We start from the raw sequence: 23,239 nt of genomic DNA, 5'->3' as shown, positions 1-23,239 counted from the left end.
TGAAAAATTGCCCAGTTTTGGGAAATGAGCCTGAAATTGTGGTGTAATGAAAACATAACAAGCAATAGTAAGGTCTTTACTAAAAAGATATTGACAATAAAACGATTGCCCATAATGAGCAAACAATTTTCTTGCTATAGGACTTTAGTGCCATTTCAAAGCCTGGTAACATATCTGGAACAAAATTCCCTTATCGAGGGGGTAAAATCTAAATGAACCCAGCACATTTTCACCATTTATTTGACAAATACTACATAGGAGGTACTTTCAATAGAATACTAAAACTGGAATGTTTGAATGATATAGTGAGGGTAAGTCATGGCTGGTTAAAACATAGGGTTGCCACTTGGCTGGTATTTCATAAAATGATGTTCCTTCACAATTCTATTAATAGGGAATAAAGATAAATATAAAGGAAGGTTGATTTTTTTTCCACAAAAAGTGGTAACAATAGTTAAACATATGTAATAAAAGATAAGTTTGCCCAGGAACAGGAACCCATATCAATATAATGCTTGCTTTTATACAGGTCACTATTAAATGCTACCTGCTGATTAATTGCTTTGGGTTAGTGCTCCTGGGAAAACTTACTGCCTTTTATTACATAACCCCTGATATGTAAGTAGTGAGGCATAATTCCAGACTGACATGCATAGTAAGCGGGTGATGGAGGGGATAATCTAAAGAATTGTTTCAAACGATACTTCAATAAACTCTTTCATTCCTCATTTTTCACTCATAATTTTACCAGCATTAAGGGGAAGATTTATCAAAATGTGAGTTTAAAGCTTAATGCATAAAAACTCATCTGTGTTCTACTCATTATTATAGGATTTTTAGAAGTGTATTTATCAAATGGTGAACTCTAACTTTCTCCCATTGATAAATATGCTTCTAAAGATCCCATAGGAATAAATAGAACGTGGGTGAGTTTTTATGTATTAAGCTTTAAACTTAGACTTTGTAAGTCTGCAAACCTTACTGTTATACAATAGTTGTCAAAACCCCAGACAAGCTGTAACCATAACAACTGGAGTACAATATCCTATTTTAGAAATGCAAAAAAAAAATATTGTACTTCTGAGTCAAAGTGCTTTCATTTTTTTTACCACAGCAGTGAGATTTGATTCTTACATTTAGACAATGTACTGTAAATCAGGAGTCATACTAGAATATGGCTGTGCCACCGCATCCTTTTAAAACAGGAGAAATACTGATTCCACATCCTGCATTTTAGTCAATTAATTTAGATGCACTCTACCCTGGTAATGCCAGCCATTCTGTACAGTTTAATTGTTATTGAGCCACTCATTATACAAAGTAAGGTTATCTGCTTTCCAGGTTAGATTAAATATTAGAAAATTCTGCCTGCAAGCGTATGCTTCTTTTGCAAACGCCTATAAAATGATCATTGTATAGGACTAATTACTGATCCAGTCTCATTTTTTGTTATTTTTGTACCAAATTATTATGACATTGGTTTATTAGTGGGCCTCATAATTTCAACCAAAATTATGAATATTTCATTATAGCAGATCTGCTTGGCTCATGTATGAAGTCACTGACTTATAGTTTTTGTCTATAAATAATGAGACCTCGCACTACACTTTGTTTATAATACAGGGTGCGCACTGTGTAATATAATTAATATGCAACAAAGAAAGAAAAGACACAGTTTTCTGGCACACCTGTATAATTCTAAAATATAACCTTTATAGTTTTATGATTCTATCCTTTGTTGCAGAAACCAGGTATTTAGAACTAGGTTTGACAACTGTCCGGTTTTGAACTGGACAGCCAGCTTTTTAGAAAAAAAAACCTTTTTTCTGCCACCTCCTGGAGGGTGAAGTAGCAGGTTTACAGAATGCAAAAGAATAAAGAGTTTGCGACGAGGAGATGGTAGTGTCAAAGCTGCAAAAAAAACCCTGATAATAAGCAAAAAAAGACATGGGTCTCGGAACTGGCAGCAAGCAGACCTTGAACTTTGTAAGCATTAAACAGGGGTCAGAACAGACTATAAGCCCACATGAGTCAGTATTTTTGCTTCAGGTTCATTTTATTTTATTTCATTTTAAATCACATACCTACATGTATACACGAGTACGCATTATGCTAATGTGTATTTGAACATAGTAACATAGTAAGTTGGGTTGAAAAAAGACATACGTCCATCAAGTTCAACAGGTGTTCATCTTGCAATAGAAACAGATTAAATTCATGTGAATGTAATGACAGGTGGAAACTTTGCAAAAGTTGTAGTAAACCGTGACAACCAAACAGCAAGTTGTATTTAGTGGTCAGATCTTTAAAAGTAAATAGGTTACTAAATATTATGCCCTCAGAGTATATTCATTAACATTGGAGACAAACATCAGTGGTGATGTTGCCCATAGCAACCAATCTTTGCTTGGATTTCTAACCTTTAGGTGATCGTTCAAATCTAATTGCTGGTTTGGTTGTCTTAGCAAACATCTTATTCTTTTTAGCAAGCATACAGTACCAGGACAATATAGTATAGTTGATTCTGTATACCAGCCATTTAAATGCACCACAATACAGCATTAGGACTCCAAAACCTGTATATGTACACACCCTTTTTATAAACCATTTAGGACAAACATTAGCTTTACTGTATTAATGCAAATTCCTAAATGATCTTTTAGTTGTTAGTACATAAGCAGCATATGGGAATGTTAGAAATCTTAGGAAAGACATAAGGTAACCATGAGCCGGAATTATTATGGAGAATTATGTCTGCTCTTTGTTTCACTAAATTAAGTGAAGGATAGACCAGATGGGCTTGCAATTCTTTATCTGCTGATATCATTTATACATATGTTTCTATGTAACACTGGGGCCTAACTTCACACAAGGCTGATAAATGTAATTTATTATTTTTCCATTACAAGGCACAAGAGATAAGGGTTGCAAAAAGCCAGGCACCCCTGACTGAGACTTAACTGCTATATGTTAAATGTTAATCTGTTTAGTCTGGATGCCCACCCTGGCACAGTATCCACATTTTACACTACTGAGCCTTATTCATATTTATATATTTTGTCTGGGACTGTTTTCTTGGATATGTTCATATGCCATGAGTTCACATAAAGGGTAGAAAGATGTGAATCTGTTTTGAAATACCCCTTGAGAGGCAATTATGCTCACAGAGGGTTTATTTTGATAAGTAATCATACAAATAGGTTCCCAACTTTCACAGCTGGTAGAATTATTGCCAGAATAAACCTGCTCTGAATATCTTACAGCGGAAATGTCTGTCGCAGAATAAGCACTTATGTTGGCAACAATGAGAGGGGAAGAGTGAAGCAGCGCCAGTCAATTATTTTTATATGGGTTGGTTGGGAATAGTAATGGGTATCTTTTCATACACACAGAATTGTATGTATGGGTGTATAGGCACAGCAGTGCTTCTGTATGGTATATACAGGAATAAAACTCTGTATTTAACATATAGCAAGTCATACCTGTATTATTCACAAAGCACGATGTACTTAAAATACACATAAAACATAAGGTTGATTCACTAAAGGTCGATAACGCTTTTTTGCGTTAAAATTGATGCAGCCTCCAGTTTGCAGGGAAATGGTCATTTTCAGAACAGTAGTTTTCCAAAAGTAATGGCATGTATGGCTAATATGGCGTGCGTTTTTTTGCACACGGTGACAGTTTGTGCGCGCTGCGTTAATTATTGCGCGTTGCATCAAATACCGCATGAAAATAGTCTTTGCGACTTAGATAACGCAAACAACGCGAAAAATAAGACGCAATAACATTTTTAACGCATGCTATAAATAGCGCTTGTTTTAACGCACCTTAGTGAATCAACCCTATAGGGTTTTATACACATAGCAAGCAGTGCTGTAGGTGCCACAAGGCTGCTCGGCCCCCTCACACACCCCTTGCTGCTGTCCACGCCACTGGTATAGTACATTAAAGGGATTCTGTCATGATTTTTTTTTTTGTATTCAAGGAAGTCTTTATTGAAATAAATGAGCAAAAAGTTACAGCCTTTTTGTATTAGAGTCACATACATAATAAGTTGCAAAATGGAGATTATATAAAAGAAAAATGAAGTTGAGTAATCTTCCTTTTTATACTTTATGTTAACTTTTAACGCATATATGAGAGGGAAGGGAAAAAGTGAAAAAGGTAAAGAGGGTCTTTGTTTTTTGTCCCTTAAAAATAAAAGGAAGAAACAGAAAACAAAATAGCCTCGAAAGCAACAAGATAAAAGAAGAGGGGAGTAGCCAAGAAGCAGAGACCCGCTGAGAATGAACTAAACAAAGAAAGAAGGAATATCACCTTTCTTTTTTCTGTCATGATATTTATGGTGTAGTATTTATTTCTAAATTACCCTGTTTACATAGCAAATAATTAATTCTGCCATTTAAAATTATATTCTTGAACCAACAAATATTTTTTTAGTTGTACCATTGGTGAGTAGGCAGCCATCTCAGTGCATTGTGCCTGAGTCTGAGCTTTCAGGAGGAGTTGCTTCACATTAGAATTGCTTTAAGGTAACCTATTGTTTCTCCTACTCCCTTGTAACTCGAGGAGTCCTAAGCCGGTTTTTATACTATTGAGTGCTACTCTGATATCTACCACTTTTAGCAATACATGTGTCAGGAAGCTGCTATCTTGTTAACTTTCCATTGTTCTGTTGATTGGCTGTTGGGAGGGAAGGGAGGAGGAAGGAGTGACTGAAGTTTATCAGAGCACAGGTCACAGGGCGGTGGCACCCTGAGAAATGAAGAGTATGGCTAGCCCCATGTGAAATTTCAAAATTAATAAATATGTTTTGAAAAATGAATTTCAATGCAGGATTCTGCTGGAGAAGCTCTATTAACTTATGAGATTTGAAAAAAAACATATTTTCCCATGACAGTATTCCTCTAATTAACCTCAAGATTAGTTGGCTCAATTGGAGGCTGGGCAGGAAGGAGATTCAAATAACTGTTAAAATGTCCCACCAACTTCACAATGCAGATGTGGCCAGTGGGTGGCATGCTGTTCCCCAATTCTTGATGCCCTACGTACTTTTGCACCCCTTAGTAACTTTGCACTTCATTCTTTGTAAGTGACTCACCTCTTTGTCTATTTAGCTTTCATTCTCTTAGTCTGTCCTTAATTTGTCTGCTAACCTTGGTCCTTTGAACAATATATTTTTTTTTTTTCATAAATCAGTGTAGATTTTGTTGTGCTACGTTCAATTTGTCTTATCCAATAAGGCAGTGATCTCCAACCAGTGGCTTGTGAGCAACATGTTGCACACCAACCCCTTGGATGTTGCTCTCAGTGCCCCCAAACCAGGTAGTTATTTTTGAATTCCTGACTTGATGGCAAGTTTTGGTTGAATAAAAACAAGATTTACGACCAAATAAAGCCCCCTATAAGCTGATAGTGTGCACAGAGGCTACCTAATAGCCAATCTTAGCCCTTATTTGGCTCCTCCATGAACTTTTATGGTGCTTGTGTTGCTCTCCAAGTCTTTTTACATTTAACTGTGGCTCATGAGTAAGAAAGGTTGGGGATCCCTGCAATAAGGTGTTCCACATTATGCCACCTGTCTTTACTGGCATGACAATTATGGAATGTTTTTTTTATGCCAATAGAAGAAAAGCTTAGCTTTGACTAGATGTATTGCCATTGGGACACATGTTTACAAGTAAAGGTGGGAGTACACATAAATGAGAAGAAATATATCATAAAAGGTGCAATGTTTGATATAAGATAAGTCACCTATAGCAACCACTCAGTAGGTAGCATTTACTGGTCACTTGTTTAAAAGCAAAACATCTTGTGGCTGCTGTGGGTTACCTATAATGTTCATTTTAATCTTTCTTTACATAGTAACATAGTACCATAGTAAGTTAGGTTAACAAAAATACACATCCAACAAGTTAACTCTTATTTGTCTATATATAACCTGCCTAACTGCTAGTTGATCCAGAGGAAGGCAAAAAAAAAAAACATTTGAAGCCTCTCTAATTTGCCAAGATAGAGGGAAAATGCATCCTGACCCCAAGATGGCAATCGGACCAGTCCCTTGCAAATTTAGAGAATTTCTTTTTCCCTGATGTTCTGTGGAATAGTCTGTCATAGTTTGATTGCACTACATGTATTACTAGATAATATTGTAAAGAATTATTCAGAAATCAGTGGAGAATAATGTGGAAAACTAGGGAACAATCACATTACAAGCAATGGCCACAGTTTTGCCTACAATAAAAAATGTAGCCCACTCATAGATCCCAATCCTGTTGTTTCATCATGAAATTTAGCTAGGATTTCATTAGAAGTAATCTTAAGTCAGTTAAACTTAAAACTAAGATCACATGTTGCTTTGGGTATACAGAAAAATGTGTGGATTCAATTTAGCAACCAACTACTGAATAATTTTGCTCAGGGCATGTATGAGTCATAAACCTTCATTGGTTGGTCTAAAGTCAAATAACAGTGGTTAGAGTTGGACAATGTAGTAAGTAGGTAATGTGCAATGAGAGAGTAGGTTTATATACAGTTTAAATGTGAGTTTATATAAATCTCCATATGATAGTTCCTTCTATTGCTTCCTCTCTTTACACACACGGATCAGACTCAGTAGTCTGCTTCTTGTCAAAAAGCATAGAACTATGAAGGCTTTAATGAGACAAATGGGCCAGGTTCCAACATAACAGGAATGTCTTGGACCAAAATTTGTTCTGTCTGCTTCTTTTCACTGTCAAAATATAGTCATTGCTTTGCTTATGATCAACCTCCTTAGAAGTATAAGATATTGCATGAGAACTTGTTACTCAAGGCATATAGCAGCTAATCTGCAAGAATTCTGCATGCGATATAGATTGGTGGGCTTTGTGATTTGTCCCTGTCTTGCCTGTTGGGACATTAAGTTGGTAATGATTTAGTAATTGGAAATATCTATAGGGTCAATATGACAATTGGTATGTTAGAATTTTGGTGCGTTACCGGAGCAGGTCTCTAGAGGGCAATACTCTAGGGAATTTTGAAGCATGTATCCTAATACATAAAATATATATATATATATAAATAACAAAAAGGAGTGCTTGTTGGTATTTTAGGTAACGATATGCAGAAAAAAGGTATAAATAAATGACAAAGTCCCTAAAAAATATTGTCCAAATACTGCAAAAAATAAAAACAAATGCTTTGATATCTCCAATAAATGTTCATGTGGGGCCCTGCCTCTAGAAATAAATATAAAAAAAAAACCGTGCTATTCAAATAAAAATATATTGCACTTTCAACTTAATGGTGAAAATTCCATTCAGTGTGTCCTGACTTTCTCAAAGGTAGCGGAGTGTTTTAACAGCTGTAAAGCCCTCCAGTTCATTTGAGAAAGTTGGGACACTGACAAAAAGTGTCAACATGTTTCTGACTTTTCTGATGACCGATTTATTCACTGCTACATTGTAATATATTTTTATCTATTGCAATGTAGCTGGTACAATTTAACATGATGGGAGTATGTCCCTTTGTTTATATATATTATGTATCTTAATGTGTCCAGCCACATGATGGAGCTGACACCCTTGTTGGAGTTTGTGGGGGTTTATAAGTAATTTGGGTTATATACACTGTTCAATAAGCACTTGATGAGTAACCTTTGGATCCAAAACATGTTTTACACTACACAATAAACAAATGACTGGATGATTTATTTGGTTCTCCAGAGTGAAATATTATGTTGATTTAAAAGGAAGCTGGGACTTTGTTCTAGTAAAAAAAATAAATAAATAATATATACGGATACGGTATTCCGGATAAGGGGTCTTTCCGTAATTTGGATCTTCATACTTTAAGTCTACTGAAAAAACAATAAAACATTAATTAAATCCAATAGGATTGTTTCACATCCAATAAGGATTTATTATATCTTAGTTGGGATCAAATACAAGGTACAGTTTTATTTTTACAGAGAAAAAGGAAATCAGTTTTAAAAATCTGAATTACTTGATTAAAATGGAGTCTATGGGAGGCTTTCTGTAATTTGGAGCTTTCTGGATAATGGGTTTCCGGATAAGGGGTCCGATACCTGTGTATATTTCTTAGTTTTCTTCATGTAATGACTTATCTATTTAGTGTCATTTTGTGGTTATCAAGTACCCAGGTTGGGTTTAGCAGGAATGAATTACATTCGTAGATTTTAAAAGGAGTGATATTAAAGCACTGAAAACTAGAAATAATAGCTCTTCACTGACTGAGGAAGGAACTTTCCTTAACAGTTTCAGAAGCAATATGATAAACTATGTTTTAGAAATAACTGATAAAAATGTTTCTTTGCATTGAACACATTCACTGAAGGCTGAAAGGGAGCACCAGTTAAATCTATAACTAGATATCACAAGTCAGTTAACAAGGCAGAAATAAGTTAATAAGCTTATATGATCATTGAGTGACACAGAGAAAAGATCAGCTTGCAACAGTGTTAAATAAAAATGAGAAAAAAAATAGCTTGGTATTTTATAGTTCATTTTGAATATTTTGAAGTTGAGTGTTTAGTGTAAATGCAGTACAACACCTGTCTTGTCATGGCTATTACTGAATATCATATTGGGCTGACCTTCTGTCTCTTGTCTTTGCACAGTTCTTTGTCCACTGCTTTGCCAAAATGGGGGTGTTTGCCTGAAGAAGGATAAATGCTTGTGTCCACCAAACTTCACTGGAAAATTTTGCCAGATTCCAATATCAACTGATGGCGGGAATATTAAACAGGACCACAAGAACAGCAGTGTGGAGCAGAACACAATGACCAAATCAGTCCATACGCTTCTACTGTCCAATTACCACCCAGAAAAAGATGGTATAGCATAGAATATATTAATTTATCATAAATATGTGTTTGGTCACATTTCCATCCAGTGCTTTCTAAAGCCTTGGAGTTCCCTGATTAACTATGAGGAAACCATATGTCATATCATTGAACATGTAGAAACTTCAATGTGGCACTTTACTGGGTACAATATACTTGATTCTGGGTACAATACACCCTGTAACTTTCTTTTTTGTCATGAAACTGGATGACTGTGTTAGATACTTTGACTTATGTTGGCCCTAAAAAGCTATGGCTCTTGAGTTTTAGAACTATTAGCATTGAAATGCTGAAAGTAACTGACACATTAATAAAAGACATTTTTGAAGGCGCAATGTATAAAAGTTAATTACAACTTTTTCCACTGTTTCTGTAGCTGGCTTTACTAGATGTAACAACAGAGAAGGGAATAAAGTAAATATTTTAATTTTTAAATAAGCTACGTAACTTCGGAAATGCTTTATAGCCCACAATGGAATTTGTAGTGTAGCAAGAACAGCACATTGTTTACCGTAGCGTGCAGGGAAATCTCTGTCACACCAGTTGCAGAGATATTTAGCACTCATAGACACTGGCCTTTGTCCTCCACAATTGAAACCAAAGACCTTCACTTCTTCAATAAATACTCCCCGATAAATACAGCAGTGCTATATTCATAAGGAGTGGGCTAGGGCTAGGTGGTCATCACCTTGGATGCCCCCTAACTTCTATGTCATTCAGCTACACAATCTTGTGAGTGCTAATAAGTAAAATGTACTTTGGTACCCTGTACTTCTTGCCTATGGCAGGTAATAAGTACAGAGCTGTGCTGTGCCTGCAGCAATGCACATGGTACAAGCTGCACTTAAAGAAAGTACTCTGTAAATGAGCAGAAAAGGGGTACAATGTTGCACCCTTTAGCTATCTAGCACTTGCAGCAGTTAATTAGCACTTCTTGCACTCTTTTGTAATTTTCCGAAAATTGCTACTTCTGATGCATAATTAGCTCAGTGTGTGTCAGCTACATTATGGAGAAAGTGCCATTAGGTGCAGAAAGAGTCAGATTTCCTCTGCCTAAATTTACATGTAAATTCTTCCCAATGTCTGATTTATATTAAAATTATCATCCTTAAATTTCATATTAGTGATAGGCAGTTTTTGTTGCTAACTATGTCAAGATTTTATAAGATGATATATTTAAACTGCTATGTAGTTGATATCTTTGTGTTGCTAAGCTTTATTATCTTACTCTGATAAATTAATTCTGTTAAATGGGTTGTTTACCTTCAGATCAACTTTTAGTATTATGGAGAGAAGGTTTTTCTTAGACAGTTTGCAATGGGTCTTCATTTTTTATTATTTGCAGTTTTTGAATTATTTAGCTTTTTGCTCAGCAGCTCTCCAGTTTGGAATTTCAGCAGCTATTTGGTTGTCAGGGTCTTAATTTAACCTAGCAACCAGACCCTGGTTTGAAAAAAAGACAGAAATATGAATAGAGGAGGTCCTAAAGAGAAGGATAATTAATAAAAAGTAACAATAACAATAAAACTGTAATTTCACAATGCAAAAGTTTGTAAGCTGAAAATAGTCAGAAGAGGACAGCAAATAATTCAAGAACTGTAAAAAAAAAATGAAAACCAATTGAAAACTTGTTAAGAACAGGCCATTCTACAACATACTAAGGGGCACATTTACTTACTCAGGAACGGGCCAAATGCTTGGATGCTGCAGGGTGCCATTGAGTCCTATGGGAGGCTTCCAAAATCATGCTAAGTCTGAAAGTTTCACCCACCGCTTACGAGCGCTCAATACGAAAAAGTCGCGACAAGATACGAGCGAATCGTAATGGCTACGAAAAACTCGAGTTTTTTCGCGCAAATCGTATTAGTAACAAAAAAGTCACGACAATTTCCAAAAAGTCGTAAAGGCGACGAAAAAATCGCAAAAAATACGAAAAAGTTGCAAAATGTTCGTTTTCCAATCGGGATTTTTCCAATTCGGATTCGTGGGTTAGTAAATGTGCCCCTAAAAGTTAACCTGAAGGGGAACCACCCCTTTATTGGACCAATATCATTCCATTCCATGTATTTATAGTTGGCTAAGTGCCCCCAAACACTTCTGTATAAGCAAATTCAGATAAGGACTGAATAGAGGGTATTCTCCAATATTTCAAACTTCTCTTGCAAGCCCAGGTATGGGATCCCTTATCCGGAAACCCGTTATCCAGAAAGTTCAGAATAACGGAAAGGCCATCTCCCATAGACTCTATTATAAGCAGATAATTCTAATTTTTAAAATGTATTTTCTTTTTCTCTGTAATAATAAAACAGTACCTTGATCCCAACTAAGATATCATTAATCCTTATTGGAGGCAAAACAATCCTATGGGGTTTATTCAATATTTAAATGATTTTTAGCAGGCTTAAGCTATGGAGATCCAATTTATGGAAAGATCCCTTATCCGGAAAACCCCAGGTCCAAAGCATTCTGGATTACAGGTCCCATACCTATACAAATTTAAGGGTCCGGATTGTTTCTTTCTACTTGTGGCAGCGATATTCCATTTCACACACTGGGCCTTATGTTAAGCATATCTGATATATTATCTTTATGTATGTAATATTACTATAGGAGCTGCTTCTGTTGTCAAGGTCCATGTGGAGCACCCCCCAGAGGCCTCTGTGAACATTCACCAGGTTGAGCGTATAGATGGGCAAAGTGGTGACAGAGCGAGGAATGGCATTCAAAATCATGAGCAACTAGGAGCGAGAATTCCACTGTATGGGGTACAGGCTCAAAGTAGCCCCCGCATTAATGGCTACACCGAAAATTCAGGATTTGGTTACTGCTTTCGACGCTTGGAGAATGGTCAGGTAACTTATATTCTTTCTAAAAGCCTTTTTCACATTTCACATAAGATAGATAAGGCAGATAGAACATTTTAGTTGAAAAAAACATCTACAGAGTTCAACCATTCCATCTAAATGAAACCTACCTCATGTGCAGCCTTCCCCAATTTACCTTAGAGGGGGGAAAGTAGCCCTTCCTGACTCCAAGATCAGACCAGTCCCCCAGACCAGTCAATGACCCTGTATTTTCTCCCTTGGTAAAAATCTATCCCACCCTTGAAACTATCCAGTGTATCTGCCAGTACAGACACTTCTTCTTCTGTTATAAAAAACACATTGTTATGCATTTTAAGATGGAACCTCTTTTCTTCTAATCTTGAGGTATACTTTTGTGTCTTCTAGAAGGACCTACTGGTAAGTTATCATATACCCCACCCACCGTAAGCACCTTTCCCCACTGTAAACAGACCTAATTTGTCCAGTCTTTCATTATAACTGAGACTTAACATAACCTCTATTAGCGTAGTAGCCCTTCTTTGGACTTCCTTTATTTTTGTAATATATCTTTTAAGCACTGCAGACCAACACGTCACAACATATTCAAGATGGGACCTCACTAGTGCTTTGTAAAGAGGATGAATTACCATTTCCTCCTATAAATCTGTACCCCTTTTAATACAGTTCAAAACCTTTCTAGCCTTTGCTGCCGCTGACTGGCATAGCTTGCTACAGCAAGTTTTTTATTTTTTATTTAATTCAGGGAGAGCTTATTTAACATAATAAAAAAAAATTACTAAACAGCCAAGTGAGGTATACAAAATAGTATGTTTGTACAGTATCAATGATTATATTGCAGAAAAAGACCATGTATTGCTTACATCAGTGTTTAACACTGGGTAATTTAATAACACAGGTAGTTACAGCTCAACAGTTGCATTAGAGAGTGGTGATCACCCAACCATTGTCCGAATACTTTTCTCTGGACTCCCTATTGTAAGGTAGACCAGTTATTCTAATTTACAAGTTTAATTCATCAATTTTTCCCAGGCCTGCACTTCTGGAGGAGTATTACTCTTCTAGTTTTGTGTGATAAGCTTCTTAGCTAAAAATAGGGCTTTGTGGACAAGTATTCAACTGTACTGGTTGGTCACAGAGTTTCCAAGGATGTGTAGGGTGCATACTTTGGGGGTTCTGTTTAATGTAATTTGTAACTTAGTATCTATTTTGTCTTGAATTGTTGACCTGTATAAATTAATGTCTAGACATTTCCATAGCATATGTATATGCTATGACAGGGAGCCCCTGTCATGATCACATCTCGTTCAAGAATAGTGGGATTCATTCATATCTGATGGGGGTATAGTAGGCTCTGTGCAGGACATAACTTTGGATCATTTGGAGCCTATCCAAGACCAAGACCATTTGGACACCTTCCTGAGCTTCCTGCCATTTATCATCTAATACCTACAGCCCTTTCCCATTTGGTCTGCTGGCCCTCTAGTGGGCCAGATTTATTTTCCTGTAAAAACAGTCCTTATAATATAGATATGAGGCCCTTGGTGTGGGATCTATTAAGGTAAACGGTACCTTCAGTTCTGTGAACCATCATGAGGGCTCCTTTAATACTTATATAATGAAGCCACTGGCTAGCCAGTAGGCCTTTCATTTGCCGTAGCTCACTGTTATTCCCTTTCCAGATACCCCATATGCTGTTTATGCATTTATAAAATCATATCCTTATAGATCCCATTGCTGCAACTTGGGGTAGTTTAGATTTTGCCAAAGATCTGTAGTTTAATCTGTTACCATTTGTGAGGCCATTTTCATACCCCTTGCATAGTGTCCAGGATTAAGTTAAAGAACTACCTCTTTTTATTGGTTTCTACAGTAATCATCCTATGAGGTGGTCTTTGCAACCCTTTAATTGGGCCCAACAATTTGTGAAGGTGAGGTGGTGTGAATTTTCCATCTAGCTGACTAAATGAGATAGCTGTACAGCTAGATAATGTAGGTACATATCTGGAAAGAAGACCTCTCATTTGCTTTAGAGTGCATTAATGTATCCAGTTTTAACCATCATCTAGAATTCACCCAAATAAACTACCAAAATAATATATTTAGTTGGACAAAAATAGTGTCTGGTAGCCATATCGGAGACTGAAGTAAAATATATAAGACTGAAGTAAAAAATTTCACCAGATGTAGTCTACCCATTGGTCCTAGTGGTAATGTAGTCCAGGACTTGACCTTTAATGATATCCAATCTATTACTAGGTCATAAATTTACATTTAGTAAGGTACCTGAGATAGAGGTAGGGCAATGTGGACTCCTAAGTATGTCAAGGGGAATTTATTGAGATTTTCAGTTGGCTCAGGGGGGTCTAATAACAATGCCATTGATTTAGTAGCATTTGTAATTAAGCCAGAGTTAGCTCCAAATTTGTGTAAAACCTCCTGCACAAAATTGTTTCACCTCTGTCTATATACAGCAAGGTGTTGTCTTTGTACATCTTTTTAGCCAAGGCAAAAAGGAGGGGTAAATGGGGACACCCTGCCTAGTGCCTAGTGGAAAAGATCTGGTTAATTATCCATTGATTTGTATAGATGCATTGGGGGATTTATACAATAGTTTGACCATGTCAATTAATTTATGACAAATTCCAAATTTTTCCAGCACTAGCCAGAGATAGAGTCACTCAATGGTGTCAAATGCTTTAGCTGTGTCAAGGGTTACTATAGTTCTTTGCCTTGGATTATCATGGGAGTGAACTAAGTTCATGTACAGGTGTCTAATATTCAACACTGAAGATTTACCAAACATAAATCTGTCTGGTCATCATGAACTAAGCTAAATATGACCTAAAATGCACACTGGAAAAGCAGGCTGGCACTCAAAAGAACAAATTCTCAATGCAGCTCCAGTTATATTAAAACCTTTTTTAGGTTATTGAATCCATACACAACATACAGGAAAGCCTTACGCGTTTCGTGCCACAAGGCAATCATAGGCTCAGGTCTGGGGCTTGAGCAGCTGGACCCACCGGGACTAAGAGTAAGCTATCTACCTCGCATCACTATAACAGCTTTTTTTAAAAAACTTTTTTGAGCTTAATATGACCTGGTTTCGTTCTCAGTGATGAGCAGTGAGATAGGTCTATATGCATCACAACTCTTGGGGTCATTACCAGGTGTGGCTAGAAGCACTACAGTGGCATTGTAAAGAGATGGTAGGAGGGAACCTGTTGTCAGTCCATTATTAAATAATTTTGTCAGACTAATTCCTTATGAAACCTTTAGTAGATTTCAATCGGAAGGCCATCGGAGCCTGGGGCGTTACATGTAGGGAAAGCAGTAATGGCTTCATATACTTCCAACTCTGTAATATCCTAAATCATATTTTAGTAGAGGTTTAGTTCCTGAAAAAACACGAGAGCTGAATTTCAACAAAAAATGTGAGATATCTTGTGTGATGGAAGGTAATATGTGTGATTTACTGCTCATGGGGGCCGTATAGTTCAGTTATGACTGGCCATATAGTTCAGTTATGGACCAGGCCTTTTATAAGGTAATGTTTAACCAGATAGGGTTAAAAGACCAGGGTTTACTTTGTGTTTGGGTGTTAAGACTTGAAAACTGGAAACCAGTCTATCAACAGAGGTGCATGGTCTGAGATGCCCTGTGGAAGGTATATGGCAGATCAAATATTGGGTAGTAAGTCTTAAGATATATAAACATCATATGTAGTCTACATAAGATCATATGTGATGTTGAGAAGCATGAAAAACCTTTCTCATTAGGGTGCATGTGCCCCTATTCCTCTGTTAGCCCAAGCATATCCATCTGTTCTATTAGGTTCAATGGTGTAAATCAGTGATCCCCAACCAGTGGCTTGTGGATGGTGCTCTCAGTGCCCCAAATCAGGAAGTTATTCTTGAATTCCTGACTTGGTGGCAAGTTTTGCTTGAATAAAAACAAGATTTACTACCAAATAAAGCCTCCTGTAAGCTGGCAGTGTGCATAGAACTTTTATGATGCTTGTGTTGTTCTCCAAGTCTGTTTATATTTGAATCTGGAATCCTGCATTGAAATCTGTTTTTCAAAAACACAAACAGATTTTTCTTATATTTAATTTTAAAATTTCCCAGGGTGCCACAGTCATGTGACCTGTGCTCTGATAAACTTCAGTCACACTGCTGAGCTGCAAGTTGGAGTGATATCACCCCCCCACCCAGCAGATGATCAGCAGCACAATGGGAAGGTAGCAAGATAGCAGCTCCCAGAATAGCACTCAATAGAAAGAAATCCAAGTCCGGCTTGGGACTCCTCCAGTTACATGGGAGTAGGAGAAACAAAAGGTTATCTAAAGCAGTTCTAATGTGTAACGCTGGCTGCTTCTGAAATGTCAGACTCAGGCACTGAGATGGCTGCATACACACCAATATTACAACTAAAAAAAAATTATATTTATAATTTAGAAATAAAAAGTACAACATAAAAATTTGACAGTATCCCTTTAAATTGTGTTGATTTCTTGATCAGGGTGGTGACACCTCCTGTTTAGGTGGAATAGAAGGCATTAGATGCCCACCCAACCCTGGGTCTTTGGAGGGCCAACAACTTACCTCCACTAGGTGCATTTCTTGCAGCAGAATTGGTTGTTTTTTCAAATAGTCTAAAACTAATTTCCCTTTAAAACAGTCATTAAGACCCTGCACATTCCTGGTAAGGAATGGGATTGTAGTAGCCATTATCCCTATACAACCATGAAACCCAATATTTCCATATTCTCACTTTTGGTCTCTGAGCTTTGTTTGGTTCCATTTTGTTTCACTGGGGTGAGACCACCCTGAGGCCAGGGTTAGTACAAAATAGATGCCCTTTTGTAATTAGGGGTGCATATTCCTGTTGCTGCAAAACTATTGTACATTGCACAGGCCAGGACTGGGGTTGAAAATAGGCCGTGGCATTTCAAGTACACAGAGGCCCAAACTTTGCACCACAGGCCCAATAAATAGTGACTGTCTGTAGCATCTAACAGCAGCCCCTCTGGTATTTGCCAGAATCCACAGATTGCCAGCCAGGACCTGACATTGCATCAGGGTGGCTAGTTACTGATGGTTGATTCCATAATAGACTAATTCAGATCAAGTATTTATACAGCTAATCAAAATGAAGCATTTGGAAAATAAAGTAATGGACAGAGCTTTTCAGCCATCTCTTATTTGGCTGCATTTTAACTCACAAAGTTTTACTCTTTGTGAATCAAGCTATAGTGAATTTTAACTGTTCATCCCTCTCTCCCCTTGTGTAATATAACTAACCCTTATGTAAGAGGCTGGGGGTGGATCTAATGATCTGTGCAGAAACATGTCATTCCAAGAGATGACAACATTGTCTCCTGAGATCTCATAAAAAAAAGAACCGTTCCCTTCAGACAAAGATCTCTGCTTGATTTCTGAAGAGAAATGAAGGCATACATATGTTATATATGTAAATGACACCAGTTTCATTACTTCCCTATGAGATGGAACCCAAGTCTCATACTTTCTAGGTTCAAGTTATCTCACTGACAGAACAGCTGCTTTCCCATGAAGCTGATTCTTGTTTTATGCTTGGCTTTTAGTGTGCCTCGCCTATCCCTGGCTTGAGAACACAGGAAGTTTGCTGCCGTAGCTCAGGAGTGGCCTGGGGGGTCCATGACTGCACTCCATGCAATGGACACCAAGGTAAGATTACTTTCTTAAATTCTTCAAGTCTTACTTAATAAACCTCAATCAAAGGTAAACTGTCCTGTCAACTGTGTAATTGGTGGCTTGTATTTGCCACCAGATGGCTGCAACTATACCATTGGCATGCTAAGCTACATAGCCTAGGTGGTAAAGCAAAGGACTGCTCTTTGTGGGTTGTGTGTTGCCTATTACAGCTCGCTGCTTCTCCTTTGGACAGCTAGTACATGTGCAGAATGATCTGAAAAACATGGCAGACAGCATAATGATGTTTTTTATGGAACACATATTTGCTTAGCATCTCCTACATAAATAAGCTGCAACAAGTGTAATCAATGCAATTCTGCATACCAGCATAGCCAAGGTCTGCTACTGATTCTGCTACTGTACACTGTTTTGGTAATATATAGTGGACAGGGAACTCTTTACTGAATGCTCATTATTGTGGTACAGTAAATATGACATTACCTACTTTTAATAAAGATAGTAGTCAGTGGAAATCTTTATTAAGAACTGATTTGTAAGTCATGATAATTGGGAATCTTTAGTTAATCTGACAGGAATTTATATAGGGAAATGTAATTACAAAGGACAGTGAGCTATAGCAAGTAAAAAATAGCTTTTCTGAAACTGGGTATGTGTTAAAGTGCAAAAGACAAGTTAGGGTGATGGCACTCAGGGAGATTAGTTGCCCCCCAGTTAACCTCGGCTGCAGGAAACTTCACCCCACTTTGGAAAACAAAGTAACGCATATGCCTTTCCACTGGTGTTTCACTTTAAAGCGGTAGGGTGACTAATCTCCCCATGGGCCATCACCCTTAGGAGTATATTTATCATGCTGTGTAAAAAGTGGAGCGAAAGATTACCGGTGATGTTGCCCAGGGCAACCAATCAGCAATTAGATTTCAACAGTTAGGAAACCAAAGCAAAGATCTGATTGGCTGCTATGAACAACATCACCGGTAATGTTTCACTCCACTTTTTACACAGTTTGATAAATAAACCCCTAATGTACTGGTGGTGCCTTTTTGGGGTAAGTGCTCCACCTGCATGAATATTGGGTGTACAATTTCAATGTACAAAAGACAACTTCCTACTATTCTAATTCATTCAAATTCTGTCTTTGTCCTTGTTTGGGGATTAGCACTAACCCAAGCAAAAACTTCCCCCTAGCTCCCCACCTTGTGGCTGTGACAGAGCAGGCTAAGCTGACAGAGTCAGAGCCAAAACTCTTAGGGGGGTGTCAGTATCTTCCAGTAAACGCCCACACCATCCTGTCGAATAAGACATGCCAAGTAGACATCTGTCCCACATCAGAATCCAGAATGCAAAGAGTTCTTATGTCCATCTGTGGTAAATAAAACAAGATTACAAAACAAGAGTTTTCCTTTCCTCAGGAGGAATACTTTAAATAGGCGGAGAAGAGATTTCCACAAATCTTCTACCTTAACCCTTTAGTTTTCCCAGTGTCCACACTCAAACCTTTTTTTTTAAGAATAAGTATTGTTTTGCTTTCAAGATATCTAATACATATCAGACATATTACACAAAATTCAAAATACAACAAAAGAAAAAGGAGAGCCGTATATTTTGCACGTTAAAATTTAGGGCAACATGTAGAGTTAGATGCACTCAGTATTCAATAAAACTGCATAGAGACTGCTATTTTGTAAAATGTCTGTGCCATCATTGTCACTTTTAGAGTTCAGAGAGCTCCAAAAACACTGGCTTTGAAGCTGGTGGACTTTGATGAGGACAGGGGCACTGCATATTCTGCTTCATCTCTCCTTGTCTTTATGTTCAAATTTAATCAAATGCCATAAATTCTTAGTGAAATTGTATGCTGGCATTTTAATATGGAATTTAATTGCTCCTTGTAGTATTTATGTATCATTATTGCATGCACTGTTGTATGTATTAACAGTTGCTAGTGCTTGCAAACAATACAATAACAATACAAACAGGGAGGACAAATACTGCAATAATTAAGAACGAGTATACACATTTTTACATATTTGGTGTCGTTCAGGGTCCTTGCCCCATATGGACACAGTAGGGCAAAGTTGGCTGCAGTTAGTTGTGCAAGAAATCTCATTCATTAAAGGTACTTGTATCAACACACACTCCTTGAAGTTCCATATAGTTGTGCTCGGCTCCGCTGCCTACCTCATGCTCCAAATTTCAAGCTGTCTCACTTACTTATGTGGATGAATAGTAATGTGGCTTACCTGCATATTGTCTAGGTTTCTGATAACCAATTGCCCCAAGAGGTGGCTTGCAGGTGGGTGACGGTCTGCATTTGCCAACAGCCTCGCTGTGATGTCTCTGCACTGTATTAGTCCCATTGTTACCGCTAAAGAGCTACTCATGATTGCTCTGACCCTCTGGTGATATCCGAAGGAGTGGCAGGCGCCAGAATATAAATATGTGTAGCAGGCAGGGTTGGTCTTGGGTTGGGTTAGGATGGGTGAGGGTTGAAAAATCTTTGACCCGCATATATCTACAGGGTAAATGAACATGTCACAGTCACCACAAACAATGGAAATGACACCAACCCAAAAATTTTCACTGCAGTTGTGTCTGATACAGTGTAAACACAACAATTTTGCTACATTGTCTGAAATTGCTTCAGGCACACCCCCTGGCAAACTGCTTAAAACTGCACTTAGTCCCCTACACTTGAAGTTGTAAATGACCTGTAGTACTTTACAGATAATAACAGAAAGTCTTAGTTTTATGTAATAAAAGGCACTAAGTTTGCCCAGGAGCAGTAACCCATAGCAACTAATAAGATGTTTGCCTGTAAACAGGTGACCAGTAAATTCTGCGTGCTGATTGGTTGCTCTGGGTTACTGATCCTGGGAAAACTTAGTGTCTTTTATTACATAACCCTTTTAGGATGTTATGTAATAAAAATCACAAACTCTGCACCAGGTCTAATTTAAAGTAAGCTTCTATGGTCATCTACTTAAAAGCAAACATCTCATTAGTTGTGTTGCGTTACTAGACCTGACACAAACTGACTCTTTTTACATTACTCTGTTTAGTTTCCCAACTGCTATAATCTTGCATATTACTAGATTCCAGCTCCTACTACTTCTACTTCATTCATAAATTGTCTTTGTAGGTGATGTTTTATCCGCAAGTGTTATTGATACGCCCTGCCCAAAGGGATTTGAAAGAATCAACGGCACCTGTATAGGTAAGTGCTTTTTGTACCAATGTCTATCCTTTGTTTTTTCATTTTGTTGTTTTATTCCTGTTATGCATTCTTTTTTAATGTAAATGTACAATTTTTTTTTACATTATTGTTTCAGCCCTAGATCCAGTCATGGGGTCCAGATGTGCTCAAATTTAGTTTAATTGCCCCTGACCTCAGAAGTAAACTTAATTAGTGGTATTGCTTTGTCAACTAGTCACTGCCAAGAGGGGATATTAGGTAGGGTTATACCAATCCAGTACATAGCGATATCTTTTTTGACGTAAAATAGCAGGGACTGGTACCAGTTCTGGGTGTAGTTGGTGGGAATGACATCATCCAGAATACCTAGAAGGCAGATTTTGGGGGTTACTATATGCAGGAAACCTAGATTGCTCACCGAGATATTCATAATGTTTAACCAAATGTCGGCTATTGGTGGACTGGATCATATCATGTAGAAAAAGTCGGAATTCGGTAGCCTGTAACAAGGACAGGAGTCAGCTGGTCTCCTCCCTGTTTTAAAGAGTCTGATGGGGGTAATATATACCTGATTTAGTATTTTTTGTATTGGACTAGTTTATCACTAGTGCAAATTAAGAAATTGTAACAATTTTCTGTTGCTTCCTCCCAGTCCTCCTGGGTCACATCTGGTATTGCCTGGAGCCATCTGTCCTTTATGAGGTACTTTATGAGATACTTTATTCACCCATAGGTCCTTCCAGGGAACTAAAGGGCTGGAAGAATTAAAAGAAAAGCAGGTTCCACCTCAAAATGTGTAAAGTTTCAGTGAAGACTGAGGCTGTTGGCTGTATTGACTGATACATTAGATAGTTTCAAGAAAGGGTTGGATGCCATTTTAGGCTAGAAAGTAGGCTTGAAATGTTGTACATTATGTTTTGAGTTTCTATACCAGCCCAAGGCAACTACAGCCCTTTGGCAGGGAAGATCTTGGCCTTCACAAATGCCCCAGTAGCTCCCCATCTTGTTGTCTGCTGATTCACTGCACATGCTCTGTGCTGCTGTCCGTTACCTGAGCTTACAGGCCAATGCACAATCAATAGAAGGGAAATTACAATATTTAAGGTTAATTTGTAAATAATACAGATTATTAGTGCACGGCAGCTCTGAAACCAGTGCAATTTGCATCAGAATTTAATAATCAGCCCTGTAGCATCACCCTCTATCACAGACTAACCTCATTTTTTGCTTGATAATTTGTGATGACCCCATAGAATAGATTCTCAACAGCTGTTTAGAGCACACTGAACATGTGAGTGTCACTGGCACTTCTAACAGATTCCAATATGGTGACCCCCTGTGACAACTTTGAAGGCCTGGATCATTACGTCTATAGAAATGCTGAACCCTTAGGTTCAATAAGTGAAGTATATAAAATATGGCATTTCTATCCATATTCATTTTTAGGGTTTAGTTCTCCTTTAAGAGATGTGTTCTGTTTGAAGCATAGCCCTGCAGCAAGTAGTAAACATACAAGTCTCTGAAGTTAATGAACAGGCAACAGATAACTCCGGAGTGCTTTTCTGAGACTCTGGACAGAGGTTTATTTTCCATCATCTCTTATAGTATGGAAAAAGCATTCCTTCATGGTCAAAACTGTAGAATTACTCATGATTCATATTCAAATTCATCAGTAACAACAACACCTCCTACAGTGACTGCTTTTAATACGACATAAAACTTCTCTCCTGCTGGTCTCCAAGGATTCAAGAATTCCATCACCTCTTTACCACAGCAGGAACCCATAAGCTGCCTTATTTTCCTAAATTAGAGCTGACTACAATGTAAACTTCAGGCATATCATTTGTATTCTGTATGTGTCAAGGTGGGTTACATTATTAAAAGGGTGGTTCGACTTTAAGTTAACTTTTAGTATGTTATAGAATGGCTAATTTTTAGCAACTTTTCAGTTGGTCTTCATTATTTATTTTTATTTTTGAGTTTTGAATTATTTGTATTTTTCTTCTGAATCCTTCAAACTGAGGGTTACTGACAGCCCCACAATTCTATTGTTATTGACATTGGTTATTACTTATGTTTATTTTTAGGCACTCTCCTATTTATATTGTAGTCTTGTATTCAAACTTTCATTCAAACCACTGCCTGGTTGCTATGGTAATTTGGACCCTGGCAACCAGATAGCTACTGAAATTCCAGAATGGAGAACTGCTGAACAAAAAGCTAAATAATTTGAAAAATACAAATAATAAAAAATGAAGAGCAGTTACAAATTGTCTCAGAATATAACCTTATACTGTACATTAACCCACAAGTTTATTTAAAGGTGAACACCCCTTTAATGTGACCCTGGCATATCCTCTTATTTTCTGGAAACATAAAGATGTTTTAGTTAGTTCTGTCTTCTTATCAAGTTGCTTCAACATAGCCAGGGGAACCAGTCTGTATGTAAAAAAATGTTTTGTACCATACTGAAATGACATGACCCTGGTGGCATAGTTTCTCCAGTTTCTCTATTTAAAATAATAAGTAGTTCACTAGCCATGGTGAGGTAATTGTTGTATAGTGTTGTATAGGTGATGATGATAGTAACAGAGAGGTTAATATCAGCCTGTCTGGATAATTTCACAGATTTAACCCAATTAATAACTCTAGTTCA

At 37.4% G+C, this 23,239-nt stretch overlaps 1 protein-coding gene across 6 annotated transcripts in view; it reads left to right on the top strand.

Annotated features, from left to right (window-relative positions):
* Positions 1–23,239, top strand: part of ltbp4 (latent transforming growth factor beta binding protein 4) — a 90,056-nt gene that overhangs the window by 36,940 nt on the left and 29,877 nt on the right. For all 6 annotated transcript variants that reach the window (XM_031891277.1, XM_031891276.1, XM_031891278.1 and 3 more), the window contains 4 exons: positions 8,624–8,839; positions 11,459–11,700; positions 17,300–17,402; positions 20,530–20,604. In XM_031891277.1, coding sequence (XP_031747137.1) covers positions 8,624–8,839; positions 11,459–11,700; positions 17,300–17,402; positions 20,530–20,604 — 636 coding nt within the window. The remainder of the gene's footprint in view (positions 1–8,623; positions 8,840–11,458; positions 11,701–17,299; positions 17,403–20,529; positions 20,605–23,239) is intronic.

The sequence above is a fragment of the Xenopus tropicalis genome, chromosome 8, assembly GCF_000004195.4.
Source record: "Xenopus tropicalis strain Nigerian chromosome 8, UCB_Xtro_10.0, whole genome shotgun sequence".
In the NCBI taxonomy this organism is placed as follows: domain Eukaryota; kingdom Metazoa; phylum Chordata; class Amphibia; order Anura; family Pipidae; genus Xenopus; species Xenopus tropicalis.
The sequence above is the reverse complement of the archived record's forward strand: the minus strand, read 5'-3'. Positions and strand labels throughout refer to the sequence as shown.